This window comes from Capra hircus, chromosome 28, assembly GCF_001704415.2.
Source record: "Capra hircus breed San Clemente chromosome 28, ASM170441v1, whole genome shotgun sequence".
In the NCBI taxonomy this organism is placed as follows: Eukaryota; Metazoa; Chordata; class Mammalia; order Artiodactyla; family Bovidae; genus Capra; species Capra hircus.
This window is the reverse complement of record NC_030835.1, coordinates 18,797,291-18,818,887: the sequence shown is the minus strand read 5'-3', so window position 1 is coordinate 18,818,887 and position 21,597 is coordinate 18,797,291. Positions and strand designations below refer to the sequence as shown.

At 51.6% G+C, this 21,597-nt stretch overlaps 1 protein-coding gene across 4 annotated transcripts in view; it reads left to right on the top strand.

Moving 5' to 3' along the window:
• The window catches only part of ADAMTS14 (ADAM metallopeptidase with thrombospondin type 1 motif 14), a 97,640-nt gene that overhangs the window by 11,137 nt on the left and 64,906 nt on the right, over window positions 1–21,597 (top strand). For all 4 annotated transcript variants that reach the window (XM_018042583.1, XM_018042581.1, XM_018042582.1 and 1 more), the window contains exons 3-4: window positions 15,287–15,443; window positions 20,770–20,960. In XM_018042583.1, coding sequence (XP_017898072.1) covers window positions 15,287–15,443; window positions 20,770–20,960 — 348 coding nt within the window. The remainder of the gene's footprint in view (window positions 1–15,286; window positions 15,444–20,769; window positions 20,961–21,597) is intronic.

Here is a 21,597-nt window from a genome sequence, read left to right as displayed (position 1 = left end):
GCCCAGGGGTGGGCTTTTGGTGAGGACTTGGGGAATTTCCGCATTCCCTGGACCCTGCAGTGGAAAGTTCCCAAACCATCTGCCAGGCCTGGCCTTCTGTCTTCAGCATGCAGGCCTTCCCCTGCCTTTAAAGCCTTAGAAACAACAAGAACAACAGCAAGAGGAAGAACAATGGTAATATTTGTGGACTGCCTCATCTCGGGCAGCTCCAAGGAGCTCCCTATCAGCACAAATGACCCTCATGTTATGAACACCTCCAGCTCAGCTTCATTGCCAGAGTTTACCCTAACTTTGGCCTGAGTGTGGGCAGCTGTAACTGGAAGAGACTTTGGGGGCCTCTCGGTCCCCTCCTCACTTTACAGACAAGGAAACTGAGGCTCAGGGAAGGGAGACTCCTCCACACAGTGGGTTACCATCAGGGCCAGTGGGGTTCAGGCCCTTGAGTCCCAGTCCAGTGCTCTCCACCCACCCCGCCACGATCCCGGGGGGCCTCTCCTGAGTTAGTGAATAGGAATTGCTCCTCAAGGTCAAACCCTGTAAGGCCAGGACTCGGTGGCCATGACGACTTCAGAACGCAGATGCTTAAGGGACTGGTCCATCAGTTGCCCGATGGGGGGCCGTCCTGGGAGTCCTTGTGCCTGGGTTCTGAGTGGGGGTGTTTGTAAGGCTCCCACTGTAAATGTGAGTGGCTCAACTTCTTCAAGTCGTTGTCCTGAAGACTGGGAAGCCCCTTAAGGGAAAAAAAAAAAGCCAGCCTCCCTGTGAGCAGGATTTGAAGAATGATGAAACCTCCTGGTGCTTGTCAGCTCCCAGTGGCCTTTGCCACTGCTGTGTCCGTTTTCATAATTTTGGAGGGCAGTGGGCTGCTGTTCTGCACACACTGCTTGTCGTGGAACATGAAAACCCTTTCGGTCTCCTTTTCTTCTGCTTTCCATAACATGGTGGAGAGGTCAGTACAACAGGCCCTTTTAGAGAAGCGTCTCGTGCTTGCGAGGGCACGGTCATTCTGAATGCAAACCTTATTTCCAACAGGTTACTTAAAGCCCTTTGTCAGTTTTTGCTTTTAAGCCAGCCAAATATTTGTACCTTTGATCTGTCCAGAAGACACTTGTACCCCCAGGCTGCCCCGCCCCGCAGCAGCAGTTCATTTCCGTCCCTTGAGGTTGGCAGGAACCCACACTGAATTAGCTCCTCCAGCCCAGAGAAACCTCGTTGAGCCCTTGATGTTTCGTCACCTCATAATTCACAGTCCCGAGGCTGTCCCCGGAGCCACAACCACATTTTGTGAGAGAGGTCTCTCTCATTAAGGGCCTAAGAGGGTTCATTTTGGAAACTTGGATTCGAGGATGTCTGCTGAAGGTGATTTTGTTCCGAAGTTGGTCCTGTGTGGTGGCTCATTATTTGTCCCCCTGTGGAGAAGCTCACATCTAGAAGAGGGATAGACAGACTTACCTGGGAGGGATAGAGCATCTGCCAGGAACCACTGGAGGGGGCAGTGATGGGTACATTTGAGCTGGGCCGGAAGGGATCCACAGAGCTGTCTGCAGGGCACAGGCATGAGACCAGCGTGGACAGGCATGGACAAAACAGGCCCTGTTGGGCTTCAGCAGGGAGGATTTTTGTCTCTAATAATCCCCAAAGGGAAACAAACAGGGCTTGACAAGAATAACAAGTGGTGGGGTGGTCCAAGGGTGATGGCAGTGTCCTCCCTAATGGCGCTCCCCACTTCCATCCATGCCCCTGGCCATCTCTTTACCATCAGCAGCCTGGGCAGCCTCCCTCCTTCCAGGCTGCCTGCGACACCCCTGCCATCCCTCCACGGCCCCCTCCACTCTCCTCCCTCCCCAGATGCTGCATGCGCCCACCCCTCATCTCACCCGTTGGTTGTCCTCCAGGGTCCCCTCTTAGTGACATCTTCCCTGACTCCCTTATTTAAAATTTCAAACTCCAGTTCTCTGCTCTGCTTCCTGTTTCTCCACTGGTGTCCCATGTTCTTATGGATCACCTAGTCTTACCTCTGGTGTAGGTCGGCCCCAGGTGAGGAGAGATTTTTGTCTGTGTCCCCTGCATACCTGGAATGGGGTCTGCTCAGCAATCATCTGAGGAATGAATGAGTAGTATTACAGACAGAGGTTTAGGAGAAGTAAACTGCAGAGATGTAAGTAAGTGAACATGTAGAGCGAGTGGGGAACCTGGTGAGTGGCCTGCGTGACTGGAACATGGGCATTTGAACTGCTAGTAATAGGGGTTAACACAAACAAGCTCTGGGGAAGTGTCAGAGTTCTAAAAAATTTGGAAAACATGCTAATGGTGCCAGGACCTGGGCAGGGTTAAAGATAACAATAGGCCTCATTTGATGGTGCTTTCTAGCTAACGTGGTTTTGTCCACTTGTCCTCTCTATAGAGGAAGGCTGCTGCTGCTAAGTCGCTTCAGTCGTGTCTGACCCTGTGCGACCCCATAGGCAGCAGCCCACCAGGCTCCCCCGTCCCTGGGATTCTCCAGGCAAGAACACTGGAGTGGGTTGCTATTTCCTTCTCCGGTGCATCAAAGTGAAAAGTGAAAGTGACGTCGCTCAGTTGTATCCAACTCTTTGTGACCCCGTGGACTGCAGCCTACCAGGCTTCTCCGTCCATGGGATTTTTCCAGGCAAGAGTACCAGAGTGGGTTGCCATTGCCTTCTCCGGTAGAGGAAGTCACTGATGCCTAAATGTTGTCAGGAGCCTGTCAAGAGTTCAGGCATCTAGGTCCACTCATCTTTCCATTATCCTGTGCTCTCATGCCTTCTGTAGGGCCCTCTGGAGTAGGCTGATGTCAGGGTGGATCAGGGGGGAGCCCTGGCTGGGACAAGTGACCTGCTGGGCCCCAGCCCTTAGCTGCAGCCACACCTTTTCCTGGCGCCACCCTGCCAGCCTCTGGCTTGCCTCTGAGCTGTAGGGTTCAGGCCTTGATGCGGGGAACCATTCCCCAGTTCAGGGCCTGGCAGCCACACTGCCTCCTGGCATTTGAGGGCTGGTTCCTGTCTCCTCGTCTTGAAGCCCCCACCACTGCCAGGACTCTGGGCCAACCAGGGGGCCAGGCAGAGCTCCCAACCCAAGCTTGGTGGGCTGTCCATGGTGGTGATAGAAGGGTAAGCCTCAGAGCCACGTGGCTCCTGGGCATGGGGAATGGAAACTGGTGGCGGCTGCCAACCTGGCAAGGTCTGCCCTGGACCCTGGCTGGGCTCCAGGGTGGGGGTTTGCCGCACAAGGGGACTCTCTGAGCACCTGCAGGTGAGGCCCTGCCCTGCCGCTGGGCCAGGACCCCTGCTGCTGGGAGGAGGGGCATCATAAAAAGCGAGCGCCCTCCCTTTAAGCACATTTGCCAAGCTGGAAGAAGTTGCAAGAAGATCTAAGCAACTCTGTTCTCCACGGGGCCAGACGACAGAATCACTCACTGCTTTCAGCAGCAGCAGCATCATAGAAAAGATATTGTTACTAATTGTCCTCACTCTCTGCACCGTGGGCTCCTAGCCGGGGGGTTGTGACATCATTGGCCACTGGCCACACCAGCAGGTCACAGATTCCCTCCCTGCTTCCCGGACACACTCAGCTCAGGGACTCTTCACTCACAGTGGAGTGGCACCTTGAGGGGAGAGGGTGGTGAGGGTCTGAGACAGCACCTAAGGCAAAAATCACATGTGGTCCAGGTCATCCTTGGCCATGCTCAGCCCAGGGAGATGCTCACAGTGTAACAGGCGTGTAGTCACCCGGCCTGTCTGGACTTCCCTTCCCTGCATCCCATTCGGTCAGGGCGTGTACTCATCATCCTTTGTCCCCTCTCTGTCTTTCTTGCCCATTTCCTGTATAATGGCAAACTAATTCTGGTCAAACACTCCCTGCTGCTACTGCTCTCTTTGTGAAACATGGATGATCACTTAAATATCCATTTCATACCATTACACCATTTGGAAGCTTCCAGAATTGAGGCCAGGGGTTCCGAGCCCTGGCTGCACATTAGAATCACCAGTGCAGGTTTGAGACACTACTGATGCTTGCTTCCCCGACCCCACCACAGATGTAATTCATTTGTCTGGGGTGTGGCCTGGGCATCGGGCGTTCTGCAGATTCCGCAGGTGATACCAATGGGCATCAAGGGGTCAGACCCACTGCAATAGCGTTCTGGGAAAGTCTGCTTTGTGTTTGATGGAAAAGATGGGGAATCAGGAGAGCCAGGCTGAAGAAGGGAGGGAAGGGAAAGGCTGCCTTGCCTGCTGTTAGGTTGGGCCTCAGGAGGGGACATTTCCCCCTCATTACGTCATTCCCTTTAGTTTCAGGAGTGGATACTGAGGCTTGGAAAGCATCACCCAGCAGCTTGAGTTGGAGCAAACTCTGGGAGATAGTTAAGGACAGGGAAGCTTGGTGTGCTGCAGTCCGTGGGGTCTCAGAGAGTCAGACCCGACCTAGCGACTGAACACCAACCACCCAGCTGGGAAGGGTGCTGGCTGGGTCCCAGCCACGGGTGCTTCACTTCCAGGTGTAGCTGCTACCCCCTTTACAAGGAGGTTGGGTGATAGAAGACAGGGGTGACACTGGGTTTATTTCCTTTTACACTTTGTTTTAAAATCATTGTCATGTAATTTTTAGCTGCTCACTGTAGCATTCTGTGCGGAATCAGCTTTCCTGTTTAGACAGGGGAATCAGAAAAGTTAGAAGACACCTAAACATTTATAGAGAAGGAAATTGCCTACAACTTCACACTTAGGTGGTGCATTTCCACTAACCTTTTGTCAGCCTGTGTTCCTTTTAAAAATTTCTTTTTGGAGTGTAGTTGCCTAGCAATGGTGTGTTAGTTTCTGCTGCACAGCAGAGTGAATCTGATCTACTATACGTATATCCACTCTTTTTTAGGTTTCCTTCCCATGTAGATCACCGCAGAGCACTGAGCCCCCTGTGCTGTATAGTAGGCCCTCATTATTTATCTATTTTATATGTTCCCAATCTCCCAGTCCATCCCACCCTCTACTCCCCACCCTGGTAACCGTAAGTTTGTTCTCTCCATCTGTGACTCTATTTGTCTGCCCATGTTCTCTCTCACGTTTACAATTCCTGTGAACCAGCCTCTTCTTAGTAAGGACTCTTTCCTTAAGGATGCTTAACCACTGGTATTTTTTCTCAGGGATTTCTTCCCGTGTGCAGACAGGGGATCTGAGCAGGTCAAAGCCAGGGTGCCGTGGAGCCAGGACGTAGGGGTGAACCATCGGTAGTTCCAGAATGTTGCTTCCTTCATGAGCCACTGGTACTCCCAGGCTCACTTTGAATCTCAGTCGTGCTGATCACAGCAGCAAACTCTAACACTTAGACAGCTGTGCTGCTGGCTCGGACCGTTCTAGATTTTCCATGTGTGTTTCTCCAAGCAGCTCATAAGATCAGTATCCTTATAGTCGTGAAGCACAGGGATGTTTGGTAACTTGTCCAAGACTCCATGGTCTGAACCATGACAGGCCCCAGGGATCCTGGCTCTAGGGTCCCTGCGTTGACCCAGCACACCCACCACATTGCTTCTCCTTGAGAAGGATCTTTGCTGCCAAAGGCCTGGGCCCACCCCAGCTTCCCTAGCCTTTCACCCGGCAGCTCCCATGGTATGGGGCCTGCAGAGGTCATGACCCTGGGAGTGGGCCGAGCCCGCAAGCGTTCATCCCAGATAACTGCCTCCAGCGGGTGGAGGCTCTCTGCTTCCTGTGTCTCTTCCGAGCCTCCGGCGGTTCTGGGAGCTCTGATGCCACCCGTGTTGGGTGTGTGTTGCTCTTTGGGGCCAAGCCTGGTGGCTCCCTGCTCCATCCTCCGAGGGTGCCTTCCTCCGGCCTGTCCCCAGGGCTGCAGCTCGGCGTGAATCAGCTTTCAGACTCTCCTTGGCTTGGGCCCAGGCCTTGGCAGCCCAGCGTCCAGCAGAGCTCCTGCGGCTTGGGGCTTCACATCAGGTTTGAATTATGTGGAATCTCGGCGTCCGCAGGCTTTCATCCTGGCTGTGCTGAGTCACGCTTCCGTGGTAGCAGGCAGCCTGCATGCCTCCTGCGTGTGAGTCGGCTGAGGGCGTGCGTGTTGTTCGCCTGCTCGTGTGTTGTGTCTCTGGGTGTATTGTCGCTTTCTGTGCTCTGGGTGCTGCGTGCCCCTTGTTTCCGTGTGTATATGTCATTTCTCTGCCTGTCTCGTATCTGTGTATACCGGCCTTATTAACGGCTTTATTGAGATACAATCTACACACCATGCAAATCACCTGTTTAATGTGTACAGTTCAGTGGATTTTTATTAAACGCACAGAGCCATGTAACTATCGTGTATGTGCGTTCAGTCTTGTCTGACTCTGCGACCCCATGGACTGTAGCCCACCAGGCTCCTCTCTCTATGGGATTTTCCAGGCAAGAGTACTGGGGTGGGTTGCCATTTCCTCCTCCAGGGGATCTTTCTGACCCAGGGATCGAACCTGCGTCTCCTGAATCTCCTGCATTGGCAAACAGATTCTTTACCGCTGCACCACCTGGGAAGCCCATGTAATTATTACCGTGTTCGATTTTAGAACATTTTCACTATCTCAAAAAGAAGCTCTGTGTCTTTTATCAGCACCCATCACCCCAAGTTCATTACCTCAGCCTCAAGCAGCCACTAATCTATTTTCTGTCTCTCTACATTTCCCTGTTTTAGGCTTTTACATGAATGGAATTGTATAATACGTGACTTTTTGTGACTGACGACTTTCACTTTGAAGAAGGAAATGGCAACCCACTCCAGTACTCTTGCCTAGAAAATCCTACGGATGGAGGAGCCTGGTGCAGGCTACTGTCCATGGGGTCGCAAAGAGTCGGACACGACTGAGCGGCTTCACTTCCACTTTCTTTCACTTAGCATAATGTTTTCAAGATTCATCCCTGTTGTCGAATTTTTCAGCATTTCTTTCTTTTTTATGGCTGAGTAACATTCCATTGTACAGATACACCACATTTTGCTTATCCATTCATCTGCTGATGGGCATTTGGGTTGTTTCACATCTTGGCTGCAGTGGACGTTTGCATAAAGGTTTTTGTAGACTTATGTTTTCATTTCTCTTGAGTTTATACTGAGTAGAAGTGCTGGCTCATGTGGAAGCTCTGTTTAATATTTTGTGAACTGCCGGACTGTTTTCCAAAGCGGCTGCATCATTTTACATTCTCACCAACAATGTGTGGGGGTTACAGTTTCTCCACATCCTGTCAATACTTGTTAGCGTCTGACTTTTTGATTCTAGCCATCCTTGTGGGTGTGTAGTATCTCATGGTGCTTATGATGTGTATTTCCATAATGACTAATGATGCTGAGCATCTTTTCATGTGCTTACTGGCCATTTGTATATCTTCCTTAGAGAAATGCTCAGATTCTTTCCCCATTTTAATTTCTTTTTTTTTTTTTTTGTTTTCTAAACTTACTTATTTATTAATTTATTTATTTGACTGTGCTGGGTCTTAGTTGCAGCAAGCAGGAATTCAGTATGGCTTGTGGGATTGAACCTGGGCCCCCTCCATTGGGAGCATGGCGTCTTAGCCACTGGACCACCAGTAAGGTCCCTCTATCCCCATTTTTAAATTGGGCTGTCTTTTTATTATTGAGCAGTAAGTGTTCTTTATAAATGTTAGATATCTCACTCATAAGGAGAGCTGAGGCTGGTTTCTTATGTTTTTGTACCCCACCATCAAGCCCAGCATGCAGTAGATGCTTCATGAAAATGTGAGGACCTATTGAGGGAGGAAAGGATGGCCTCAGGGTGTAGGGGTTTGTGGGTAGGGCTGCCCCCCATCACTTGATGAATCAGAGACAATGGCCCAGGATGATCTTTCAGGGGGGCTTGTCCCTGCAGGCTATGTTGGATGCATCTTTCATCCAACTGACTTAACAAAACCATGAGGGAGGTTGGAAGACTTACAAACACCTAATCCCTGGGTCCACCTGTCCTCTTGATTTTTGACTTGAGCAACTAGGGAAAAGAGTGTCATTTGCTGAGATGGGGAAGGCAAGGGGAGGAATAGATCTGCTTTAAAGGTTGAGGTGCCCAGTGGAAGCCCAGGGTCTCTATCAAGGGGGCTGCTGGACATTCCTCCGTGGACTTCTGGAAGGGGTCAGGGCTGAGGATGTAATTTGGGAGGTATCTGCAAATACATGGTATGTAAAGCTATGGGATCAGGGGAAGTCCCTAGGGAGCATGTGTGTGGCTGGAGGAGCTGAGAGAGACCAGGACAAAGAAATGATGTCTGGCTCTGAACACTTGAGATCTCAGGTGACTCATGAGGGCAGTTTCCAGGAAGTAGTGGTTCTAGAAGCCCCTGTGGGGTGGAGGGAGGAGAGGTACAAGGCACAGAAGTGGAGGCAGTGAGAAGTGTGGACAGCTGTGCTGTGGTGGGAAAAAGAGACCCTGGCCATAGCTGGGCAGGGCTGGGAGGGAATTTCACAGAGATCAAGTGCATTCATGTGTCAGCAAAATGATCCAGGAGACAGAGAGGGCCTGGTGATGCTGTAAAGAGGGATGCTAATTGCAGGAGTTAAGATGGGGCTGGTCCTAAGCTCAGGGTTTGGTGGGAGGAGAGGGAGGGCACGGCTATGGGAGTTCATGCTGTGATGGGAAAGCGTGCTTGATGATGCCTGTTCTTTCCTTGAAAACAGGAGGGGAGGGGAGGGTGGATGCTAGATGTCCAAGCCCAAGGGAAAGTGAGAACACCAGTGTAACTGGGCGGTGCTGCGGATTCCCCAGTCAGCATCAGGTTCACCTGAGAGCTCTGGCCCCTGATTTCAAGGAGACCCGTGGGAACCATGAGCATTTCCTCTGTCAGTGTGCAGACATGGAGTGGGTGGAGACAGGTCGAACCAGGACAGAGGCTTCTCTGGGAGAGCAGGATGGAGGGAAGGGCGGGAGAGAGTTATGAGTGTCTGCAGAACTATTACGTATCATGATGGAGAAGTCCAAGGTAGAGGGGGGTAAGGACTTGGAGGGGAGATTGACAGCGGTGGAATGGTGGGGTCATGTGTTGGAAGTCTTAGTGAATTTCAATGGTAGCTGGAGCCAGCACGTTGAAGTTCCTGAGGGAGAGAAGGAGATACCCACAGTCAAAGTTCCTGAGGTTGTAGCAGGTGGGTGTGGTCTTGCGGGGAGCCTGGTGGGCAGTGGCTGGGGATAGAAGCAGGTGGCTATACTGGGGGAGAATCTGGTGGAAGCCGTTTCTGATTCTCACGCCACTCCTAGTTGTGTGCATCGCCCCAGCCTCCACTTGCTGGGTTATCTTTTGTCTCCTCCAGTGGCATAGTTTCAGGTTAAATTTGCTGGAAGCCTAGAACCTAAGACAGCACAGCTGGCAGTAAAAGCCTCGTGATGGAATTTCCAGGACAAGTTCAAGCCTGAGAACACACTCTGCTTGGGAGGTGGCAGGATGCTTGGGTTGGGGGTGGCCTGCACTGCTTGATTCCCTTCTGGGGAGGCCCCACAGAGACTGCCTTTGGAAGGAGAAGGAAGGGGAGACTGGCCCACTACTCCATCTTGAAATGGGCCCTCCTTCTGGGCATTTGACACATGTTAGCCAATCTGAGGGTGCAGCAAGGGACCTCAGGATTCCCTTTTCCCAGAGGACCTGCAGCTGTCCTCTCAGAGCCAAGTCACTGGCTCTGTCTGGACCCAAGCTGACCCTTGCTCACTGTCTCTGCACCTGACTCAGCACAGATGGACCCTTGCCCTTGTCCAGGGCATCCCTTGGAAATCTCTTTCTGTGGCCTCCCTAGAGATCTGTCTGTTGGCTCATTGTACCCTGCCCTCCCAGTTTACATGCTAATAGGTGCAGTTTTAGAATAAACATGTTATTCTAATATGTACATACTAATTTCAAAATAATGTGACTTCAGTTATCTGCTAAAATATCTGGGACCTCACCCTGATGACAGATAGCTGCTGGTAACCAAGTGAACTTTTTTATGACCCACAGTAGTCACCTACCCAGTCATCAGCTGTCTCCTTCAGATGACCTGGAATTATGCTTTGTACCTGGGTTTTTTTCTGAGGGGAAACCGGACCGGAAAACCACAGTTAGCATGACCTGAAGGCCTCTGGATGAAGGATTGCAGCAGCAGGTGTCACCTTTGCAACCAAAAACAATGTCACAGCCATATTAGAAAATTCAAACCGGCCCCTCCATCAGCCATGCACCTTCCAGGAAAGGGCCCTCAGAAGCAGCTGTGTTGAAGGGTCCCGACCAGGGCAGAGGGGGCCAGGCCTGCCCACTGGTGGGTTTCTGTTTGGAGAAATTGCCTGAGGGCCTGTACAATGTGTGGCCCAACTGGATAGAATCAGCTATTTGTTGTTGTTGTTTTTATTGCATAAAGAGCCTTTCCAGTATATATTTCCTGCTTACTGTTTCCAGAAGAATAAGTTATGGGTGAAAACAGATATGGCTGACATTTATTTTCCAGTCTCCCAGGATTTATTTTCTCCCTGATTCTTGATTTCTTATACAGAAATTTGATTTGATTTTAGTGTCTTAAAATTAGCTACCACTTTTCAGAAATATAAACATCTCATAAATTGAGAGACAGGAGTAATTTGGAGAGGAGGAGGAGAGCCAGAGAGTTCCTGTTGCCAGTCTGTCTGCCCTGAGTGGTGCCTGGTTTCCTGGCCAGGGCACTGCTGAAGGGGAGGGTGGGCCAAACCTCTCCTGGTGCAGACAGGGAAACCGAGGGCCTTTGGAAGGGACCAGCCCAGGCTGCCTCCTGATCTGGTGGCTGGGCCTGCCTTCCCATCCCTTCTCCAGGAGGAGGGTCTTAGACACTATGAGAGAGCCCAGACCTGGATTGGAACTGCTTGTCAAGACCTGGGCGTGATGCCCAAAATACATGAAGATGATCGCTAGGGAGGTCCTGCCTTCAGTGCCAGGGAGGGCTGATGAGATCCTCAGTTACAAAGAGGTTTGAAGCTCATTTTTCCAGGTTGCATGTCAGGGCCTTGGGTCTTTTCCCTAAACAGTTCACTGGGGTGGGAGAATAAGGATTCTTCTAGCTATTCCCTGGGGAGAGGCCCGAGGACGTGCTGGGGGGCTAGGCTAGTCCCAGGAATCCATGGGCTTCCTTGTCTGCTGGAGCAGAGTGCTGTGTGAGGTGGGAGCCCTTTCAGGGGAGAAGCCACCTGGGCAGTGGGTGGGGTTGGCTCCCTTTAGGGCTGAATGCTGAAGCTTTTGCTCATCCTCACGGCAGTGGTAGAAGGTGGACTGGTTTTCATCGAGTGTTTTTGCCCAGAGGTGGGAAGTGAACAACCTGCTTGCTCTGCAAGGTCAGAACCAGAGGCCCAGGGACCTGCAGATGGGCCTATGAGAGGAACGTCTCTTTGCTCCAAATGGGCCCCCAGGTCAGGAGCGGCCCCGGGATGGCCCGAGGTAATGGAGCATGAAGAGCCACCCGGAGCTGAGCTCTGCTCTAGTGCTGTCCTTGACTTGACGAGTGACTCTGGGCAAGTTATTTAACCATTCCGTACCTCTGTCTCCTCATCCATGAGATGGGTCTAATATCAGTGCCGACCTCATAGGGTTGTTGTAAAGACGAATTAAGATGTGTAAATGTGAGCGGCAGACACTCTTAGTGTTGTTATTGAGTCGATAAGTCATGTCCGACTCTGCGACCCCATGGACTGTAGCACACCAGGCTCCTCCGTCCTTCACTGTCTCCCGGAGTTTGCTCAGATTCGTGTCTGTTGAGTCAGTGATGCTATCTAACTTATTACTAGCGATGGTAATAAGACTTCACAAAGGGCAGAATGCAGGGAAGTGTGTTCAGCTCAGTAAGACAGTAAGAGTGTCCCTGCAGAGACCTGGTTACATCTTGAGAGGGGGAGCTCTCTGTCAGTAGAGGCATCCAAGCAAATATCAGAGGTCCGCTGACTAGGGTATTGAAGCCTGAGACTGGGGCAGACATGGTGATCTTGGAAGGGGGGGCGTGAGCTGGAAGGGAGTGCCTTGTAGCCCAGCCCATTCTGCTCGCATCTTTCTGTGCCCTGCAACCCTCATGTGAGGCCGTGAGGTCTGGTGGCCATGGTGGCTCAGTGGGTGGTGGGGCACAGGGAATGCCAGATTCTGAAGGATCCTCTGGGGCAGTGGGTTAACCAAGTTCCAGAACAGGGGAGGCTACGGTGAAGTGACCCAGTGTGTGTGTGTGTTTGCGTGGGGTCGCTGAATGGAGTCTTCTGCCCCTTGGTCTAGAGAACTCTTCTCTGCTAGAGGAGAGGTGTGATGGGCAGAGAGAGAGCAGCTGCAACCCTCGGTGAGCCTGGGCTTGTGTGGGTTTGGCCTGGATGAAGCACAGGTCATCTGACTTCTGCTATAAGGGTCTCTTGCTTTGCTTGGTCCAGGGGGCCTTCAGTGGGGTGGGAGCACTGACCTTGGGGATTAGACAGGTGTACAGAGGTGGGATGGGGTGGATGGGCAGGGGCCTTGGTGGAGAGTGTCTCTTGGCAGCTGAGCTACAGTAGCTTTGGGTGGAAAGCCCTGAGCCCTGTTGCCCTGTGTACCCGGAAGACTGGCTTCCTTCAGGGGCTGTGCATATCCTCAGTGGCAGAGGCTCTTCGACTTGGCCATCACTTACGCAGGGCTTCCCTGGTGGCTCAGATGATAAAGAGTCCACCTGCAGTGCAGGAGACCCAGGTTTGATTCCTGGGTCGGGAAGATCCCTTGGAGAAGGAATGGCTACCCAGTCCAGTATTCTTGCCTGGAGAATTCCATGGACACAGGAGCTGGGCAGGCTACTGCCCATGGGGTCGCACACACTTTCTGTGCAGGTTTGGCATAGCCTCTGCCCATGAGCCTGAATGCCTCCCCAACCCCACATGGGCCCTCCTGCTCCTTCATCTGCATCCAGGTCCCTTACCCGCTGTGTCCTTTCCAGCTCCTGTGGGTTTCTTTTGCCACCCTGTCAGTTTCTCCCTTCTTTCACTATAATAATTACCCTCCTGCTGGTCATGGGGATCGAGCAAGAACTACCAATCCCTGGGTGACCGTGTGAGTCAGGCCAGACTGACCACAGGTCTCCTGGGCTGTATCAGATGGGACTATGCAAGGAAAGCCTTCTTGTCTCTGGTGTCGGAGCAGAGATGTAGCTGGAGAACATACCTTGTCTGGGAGAGTGAAGCTGATGCAGAGGGCCCATGAGGAGGGTGCGGAGAGAGCCAAGGCATTGGGCCCCTCATTTCCAGCGCCTGCACCTGCCATGGTTTATCCAGCGACCTGTATGCTCCCCTTTGGTCCAAGAGGGTGCAAGCTGAATTTCTGCCCCTGGCAACAATGAGCCTGATGGATCCCTGCCCATCAGGTACACCTGCCAGAGCAGGTGTTTGGCCATCTTCTTCTTCTCTGTGGTCTCCTCCCTTCAGATGATGAACAACTCACAGCCGAAGTCTGGGCCTCATTATCTGTTTTGCACTGCCCTGGGCACGTGGCAGGTGCAGAAGTTAAAAAGAGAAAGCACTTTAAAAGAAAGGATGCCTGCTTAATATAGAGTTTGACGTTGACATTTTAATAAGCAGACTGGAGCTTTTGCAGACAGTTGAGCGTCCCCTGATAAAATGGTTACCCTGAGGAGCTCCAGACTTACTCCGGTAATGCTGCTAATTTCCCTAGAAGACTTTTTGGCCTCCTGATTGGTGCAGAAGGCAGCTATCTTGGTTTTGATCCAAGATGGTGTTGGCAGTTTGATGAAGAGACATAGCTGGGAAGGACAGGAGGAAGATGGGCTGCTCCGGGAGGTTCGATGTCATTTGTGCAGGGAGCCTTCAAGAGAGTTCCCTAAGAAGCAAGCTCAAAACGGGCTGAGGTGGGAAAACTGGTGGAATTTAGTTGCGTAAAGTAATGACTGCTTTAAAAAGAGGCAGCTCCTATTCAAACAGGAAGGCCCAATCGATTTATAAAAATAGTTTCCTTCATTCCCTGTTTTGTGTTCACAGCTGCATTCCCAGTGTCTGGCACAGGGCTGGGATGTAGTAGGCACTCCATAGGTGTTTGTGGAATGAGTGAAGGAATTCAACAAGCAAGTATTTATTAAGCATTGCCTCCTATTTTCCAGGCACCATGGCGGGTGTCCCTCACTGCTTTATAGAGCTGACGTGTGCGTGGGGGCGGGAGGCTATATAGCTACACATGTATTCACACACATTTCATTATATGTTTCATTTACCCCTGTGAATATTGCCTTCATTTGGGACCTAATAACATGTTGGCTGAGCTCGGCCAAGGTTATATTTTTATGTTTTTTTTGTTTCCAAAGCCAGCAGTTGATATTTTTAAGGAACTCTTTTGATGCAGGTGAAAAATCAGATGAAAACATGGAGCACACACTCCTGGGGCACTGTCCTCGCTCGTTTATTGTCAGCAAACACAAGCTGCACACACACACATGCTTTAAATCTGAAATAGCAGCACTCTTTGCTGGAATTGGGGACCAGTGCCCACCTTAGGGGGACTTCCCAGGTGGCACCGATGGTAAAGAACCCGCCTTCCAATACAGGAGACGTAAGAGATGCAGGTTCAGTCCCTGGGTCGGGAAGGTCCCCTGGAGCAGGGCATGGCAACCCACTCCAGTATTCTTGCCTGGAGAATCCCATGGACAGAGGAGCCTGGCAGGCTACAGTCTATGGGGTTGCAAAGAGTTGGACGTGACTGAAGCGACTTAGCATGCATGCACCTTTGTTTAGAGGAAATGCGACGTGGAACCCCATGAGTGCACAGCACAGTGAAAGTGGATCTGTTATGGACACGATGGGAGGGTGGGAGAGGGGGAAGGAGAGAGTGGGATGAATGGAGAGAGTAGCGTGGAAACATCTACGCTCCCTTATGTAAAGTAGATAGCCAGTGGAAATTTGCTATATGACTCAGGGGACTCAAGCCAGGGCTCTGTGACAACCTAGAGGGGTGAGATGGGGAGGGAGGTGGGCGGGAGGTTCAAGAGGGAGGGGGCATATGTATACGTATGGCTGATTCATGTTGATGTATGGCAGAAACCAGCACAATATTATAAGGCAATTATCCTTCAATTAGAAATAAAGAAAAAGAAAAGTGGCTCTGCTTTGCTTGTGATGGGCATGCGGGCCCTTGCTTGGCCGCCTAACACCCTCTTCCCACTTCCCTGCTGGCATCCAAGCCCCTAGAGGAAGAGCCTGCTCTCGCGTGGTTACACTCATCTGCACACACATGCACACCTGTCCTGCTGTGTGTTCACACCTCTGCTCTCTCCCCCTCCCCCCCTGCTCTCCACATCCCTGGTTCAGGCCGGCCTCATCCGTACGGACAGCACCGACTACTTCATCGAGCCCTTCGAGCGCGGGCAGCGGGAGATGGAGGCCGGCGGGAGGAAGCATGTGGTGTACCGGCGGGAAGTCGTCAGGCAGCCACGGACAGAGCCGCTCGAGGACCTTCACAATGAAGGTAGGCTGTGATCGGGGTGCCAGGCCTACCTCCCTCCACATCTCAGGGATGTTTCAAGTTAACTTCTGGCCTGCGCTTTTCAACTTCAGGCCTCAGTCTTCTCATTGGTGTAATGAATGGCTCTGGGCCGTATAGATCTACTGCACCCGCAGGGAAACTGCTCTCTGTTTTAGGGGCTGTGATAGCAGGCTGGAGTGGGGGCCAGAGGAGCTACCTGAGTCCCCTGAACAGAGGTCTTTGAGTCTTGGAGCGGCTCAGCGTTGCTTTGCAAGGCTATTCTTCTGCCAGGACAGAAGGTGGAATGACTGCAGTTAGCTTCTCCCCCTGGAAATCATCTCCACCTCTGGGAACCACAGGAAGGAGGTTTTTAGGGCACTCGTAGGGAGACTGCCTGGGGTCAGGCCATCAGAGTCAGCTCTGTGTCCAAAAGACCATTTAAAAATCCTACCTCCAGGGACTTCCCTGTGGTCCAGCGGTTGAGAATCTGCCTGCCAGTACAGGGGTCACGGATTCAATTGTTGGTCCAGGAAGATTCCACATGCCAGGGGGCAACTAAGCCCGTGTGCCCCAACTACTAAAGCCTGCACGCCCTAGAGGCTGAGCTCTCCAACAAGAGAAGGCACTGCAATGAGAAGCCCGTGCGCCACAACTAGATAGTAGCCCCCACCTGCTGCAACGAGAGGAAAGACCATGAGCAGCAACAAAGACCCAGTGCAGCCAAAAATAAATGGATCAATATTTTTTTTTAAAAAGCCTAAATGTGAAAAAAAAAAGAAGATATCCTACCTCCAATATTGTTTACTATGTGACCTTAAGCAAGTTACTTAACATCTCTGAACCTGTTTTTCTAATCTGTAAAGTGGGATGGTCATTGCTAACTCTGAGGTTTTATGTGTTATAATGTTATAAATGTTGTAATGTGTATAGAACTCTCAGCATGGAGCTTGGCGCGTGGTAGATGTTTGATGAATGGTTGCTCTTGTTAAGGCTTTGTTACTAAGGTAACTGCTGCCATGTTGGGGTGAGAATCTCTGAGAGGGGCCTCTGTGTAGCCAGTGAGCAGCACCAGAGCCTGCCCACCAGCAGTACGCAGGACCCATGGTTGAGCCAGTGAAGTGGTGAATGTGTTGTGTGCTGGTCCTAGGCCTGTGCCAACTTCATAGTCCAGCTGAGCTTTGTCTCAAAGCCCCTTTGGCCATGAGGACGTGCGTGGATTCCACCCTCATTCCACACTCATGGAGTCTGGCCATGAGTGACACCCTCTCCTGCCTGGGCCCTGGCAGAGTTGGGCCCAGCGTGAAGGAATGCCTGGAAACCAGTAGTCCCCATGTACAATGCGTCCTTTGAAGCCTCAGCTGCTCTCCCCGTGTTGCTCTTAAGTGACGCCACACTTATGACGGTGGAGGGCTCTGCAGTTATGTTATGATGGGAGGGGTTGGGCAGAGCCTCAGGTGGCTGGGCAGGGTTTCAGGAGCTCAATGGTGACCCAAACTGTTACCTCCACCACTGCTGGAGGGAATGACGAGTCTCCCTTGGGGTCTGTTTTATCTGAGGCCAGCTCTGAATCAAAAGACCACAAATCCTCCCTTTTGAGAGAGACCTTGGGGAAGTTCTCCAGGGCTGTGAGCCTGGAACCAGCCCTAGTCGGCCACCGTGATCAACGACGGGGAGGCTGAGACCACTGAGCTCTGGGTGGGGTTCACGCCTTGAATGCTGCCCTGTCTCCCCCTCGTCAGGTTGCCTGGCTGTTCCTCCTGTGGGGGGTGTTGTACCCTGGGCCCATCTGGGTTCTTCCTTAGGAAGACAAGGGTGATAGGGGACTTTCTTGGAAACCTGTGACTCACTCTGTTATTTTAAGGCGAGCAGCGGGTCTGAGCCTGGTATGTGAAGTTCTTTTGGGTGTGCCTATCTCCACTTAACATTCTTGGTTAAGATGAAAGGTTTGACCTCGAAGGCTGTGCCTTGCACGTTCCCATGCTCCTAATGTCCTGTCCCCCCTCAACCCATAGTCCTGCTCTGTAGCCCTCTTCCCGCCATCTAGGTCACTGCAACCTGGATGCTTGTGTGCCCGTGGCCAGAATTCTGGCTCCTTGGCTGGGGTTTGGGGCTACCAAACACCAGGGCAGTTCATCCCCTCAAGGGCAGCCAGCCAGCCTGGGGCTTAAGGCTGCCGTTGCTGCCTTTTTTCAATTGAGAGAAAATCCACTTAAATGTATACAATTCAGTTTTTTTTTAAACTATATTCACAGTTTTGTGGGATCACCATTATTGTGCTCACCATCACAATTACATCCCACATTAATGGATCACCATCACCATTATCTAGTCCTAGAACATTTCCATCACTCCCATAAAAATACCGCATGCCCATGAATCAGCTGTCACTCCCGTTTTCCCCTTCTCAGCTCCCTGGCAGCCACTAATCGACCTTCTCTCTCTACAGCTTTGTCTCTTTCGGACGTCCCCTATAGACAGAATCATACAGTCTATGGCCTTTTGAGACGGGCTTTCTGTCACTTAGTGTGCAAGTCAATCTCTGCTGGTGCGTGTTGCAGTACTTCACTCCTTTTCATGGCAGAGTAATATTCCACCCCGTGGAGAAACTACATTTCGTCTATCTGTTCATCTGTTGGTGGACATTTGGGTTTTTCCCATTTGGTGGCTATTATGATAATGCTGCCGTGAACATTCATGCACAAGTTTTCATGTAAACATATGTTTTCCATTGTTTTCAGTGTATATGTAAGATGCTATAAAGATGTAGGTCCTATGGAAATACTGTGTTTAACTTTTGGGGGAACTGCCAAACTGTTTTCCAAAGCAGCTGCACCATTTTACATTTTCTCGGGGCTTCTTGGGTGGGCTCACTGAAAGTTTCTGGTGACCTGCTGCCCTCACCCTTCCCTATATGCTTTGAGAATTTCCTATATGTGGCCTGAAGGATGAGAGACACATAGAAGGGGGTGTGAATGGATCCTCTCCAAGGTCTGTGGCTGATGTCAGCAGGCCCTCCGCAATGCCTCTCACTGTTTTTTGAGAGAGAAATCTGGGTGGGCCCTGTTAGGGTGTGATAATGGGGAGTGGCAGGCCTGGGTTTACATTCTGGATGTTTACCATGAACTTGCTGTGTGACCTGCGATGAGTCAGGTGACCTCTCTGAGCCTCCCTTTGATAGACCTGGCAAGGAGAGCTGTGAAGAGTCAGTTCCCCTTTTCCCTTGCTGTGCTGAAACCTCCAGGCACTGCTCCTGTGTTGGGAGTGGCTATTATCATTCAACTCACTCCATGGAGAGAGCCTTTGACCTTCCTCCTCCCCTGCTGGGGGTCTCTTCCCCTCTCCGCCAGGAGTTTGTCTCTGGGCTGCTGTGCTCACTGTTGGGCTCAGATAGCAGGGCCGCCAGGAGCTCTGTGCAGTGTCACCTGCAAAGCGAGAGGCATGGCCTCAGGGGCAGTGAGGGCGGACCCCGGCCTAAGCCCTGCTCGCCAGCCTGTGCATTGCTCAGAGGGCCAGCTGCCCATTTCTGGGCTCTCCTCTAGGCACAGTGGCCATGCATTCCCCAACTCTTAAATCTAGGGCATGGTAGATTCCTTTGCATGGCAGTGCCACTAACCAAAGGGGAAATAGAAACAGCATGGAGCACTGTGATTTCCTTGCTCCGCACTCAGCCTTCAATCCCTGGAGTTCCCATGTGCATGGAGACTTAGAGGCAGAACTTGGGTGCTCATCGAGTCTTCCCTGAGGGTTACCACACTGTGGACGGTAGCTCCTTACCCTCAGTTACAGTGGGTCTTGCGGTCCCCATGCTCCAGCAGGTCTCCTGCCCCCCCTCCGGCCGGCTCAGGTGTGCCCTCCTCCAGAAGCCTCTCCAGCTCCCCCGTCCCAGTTTGGGTCTCGGTGTGGAAGCCGGCCCTAGTCGGTGCTACTGGCTGGTACCTGATGGTACTCTATTGTTACTGCCCAGTCTCTTACCTGCCACCTGCATTAGGCAGGGCAGCTCAAGGACAGGGTCCTGCCTTCATCACCCACCACCGTCCACCGTGCTAGTAGGGTGGGGCCCCTTCTGCAGCCACACCTCTGGAGGTGTGCTGGGACTGTAGTGGTGGCATCTTTAGAGCCTCAGCCCCATCTTGCAGGCGGAGGGGTTTTGAAATAACTGTGGATAAATGAATATTCTTAGAAATCAGTGCACAAGAATCAGAGCTTCAGGGTGGGATGGCAGGAGAGTCATTAAGACATTTGAAGCTTTCTTGAGAGACCCTTGCCTCCTGTCCTGCTTCCTATGGTGTCCTCATGTACTCCTCACTCCGCTGCCCCAACAAGTGTTGCTCCGGTCCTTATTTGGGCTATGGTGTAATTGACTGATAACTGCTTGAGATGGTACCTTTCTAAATAGCCATATGTTTCAAAGCATGACCTTTTGATTCAGACAGACCTGGACATGCTACTTTGAAGCTTAGCTTGTTTACTTGTATAATAGAGTCAGTATTCTGACAGAGTTGTCTTTAAGGATTGGATTGGATTCGATTAGGAGTCAGCCAACTAAGGTGCATGAGCTAAATGAGGCCTACCACTTGTTTTTGTAAATAAAGTTTTATTGAAACCCAGAGACACTCATTTGTTTATATATTATCTGTAGCTGCTTTTATATTTCAGTAGTCAAATTGAAGAGCTGAGATGGACCAGATGAACCACAAACCCTAAAGTGTTTACCATCTGATCCTTTACAGAAAAGGGCCTAGATTACGTTATACAAGTTAATAAATGCTGGTTAAATAAATAACCTTAGCTAAAAGGTCAAAGCTGTGATGGGGAACTTTGGAGTTGCTGGCAATGATTGAGAGGGATTTGAGGGGCATGGGGCATCCTCCAGGGTTCCCTAAAATGCTCTCCATAGGCCACGGTAATACCACAAAACATTTTTTCCTGTATGATGATGTTTCTACCCACTGCCATCTTTGATTTTTACAGCACGCATGTCTGGCAGGATATCAAGGATTATTCCTTCCCACATCACAGGATGGGAGGGGAGCCCAGAGAGGTGGAGGGGCTCGGGCTGGGATGTGACAGGGAGGTAGAACTGAGCAGGAACTGGAGCCTGCGCCGGTTCTCACCTCTTGGCTCCTCACTGCCTCAGAGATTTGACACACCCTCACGTCAGGGAGAGGGCTCATGCCCACCCATTACCTGGCCTGGCACAAACCCTCTTGCTGTCCGAGGCAGGGGAAGGGGTGCACGTGATGGGGGCAGGGGTCGATCAGCGGGTGGCATCATGGTGACAGTTCCTTACGTGGATTTGAACTTCCGTCTCTTCTCGTCCTGGTTCCAGCTTTTGGCCTGGGTGACCTTCCTAATCTGCTGGGCCTGGTGGGGGACCGGCTAGGAGAAGCAGAGCGGAAGCGGCGACACGCCACTCCGGGCAGCTACAGCATCGAGGTGCTGCTGGCGGTGGACGACTCGGTGGTGCGCTTCCACGGCAAGGAGCACGTGCAGAACTACGTCCTTACCCTCATGAATATCGTGAGTGTGCACAGGGCCTGGGGCTGGGTGCCGGGGCTGGGCTGGGGGGCCCTGGCGCTCGTCTGATGGTTTGGTGGCGCTGGTTTTCCGGGTGGGCGCAGGGAAGTCACTGCCTGCTCCTGTGTCCAGCTGAACGGTTTCCATGTTGAGATGAGCCTGAGCAGGCCTGGCGTCCATCCTGGGCCTTGGCCTGTATCAGCAGCATGTGACTGTGCTGAGGTATCTACAGGCAAACTGGAGCTTGTGGTCAGTGGTTTCTGGGCTTGGACATATTCAGAGCCTGGGTCAGGTGAGGCTAGGGGTCCCACTTGTTTTAGAGTTGAAGGGGTTTCCCTGAGATTCATCATCTGGGGAAAAAGCCCAGTCCTAGGCTAGAGAGACTGGCCACTGGGCTGTCATGTTAGCAGAGATCCCAGCCCCCCAGTGCGTGGCCCTGAGATTGGACAGGCAGGGAAAATGAGGGTTCTGGGTACATTTTGAGACAGGTGAAGCTGTGAGTGGTTACTGCTCACTTGTTGCCAGAACTGCTCATGCAGAGATGTACGGCTCTTGTCATGGATAGGCCAGTGTTTTGTTTTTTTTTTAAAGAAAAGTCAGAAATGCAGAGAGGTTTTTTTTTTAACTTTTTATATGGAAA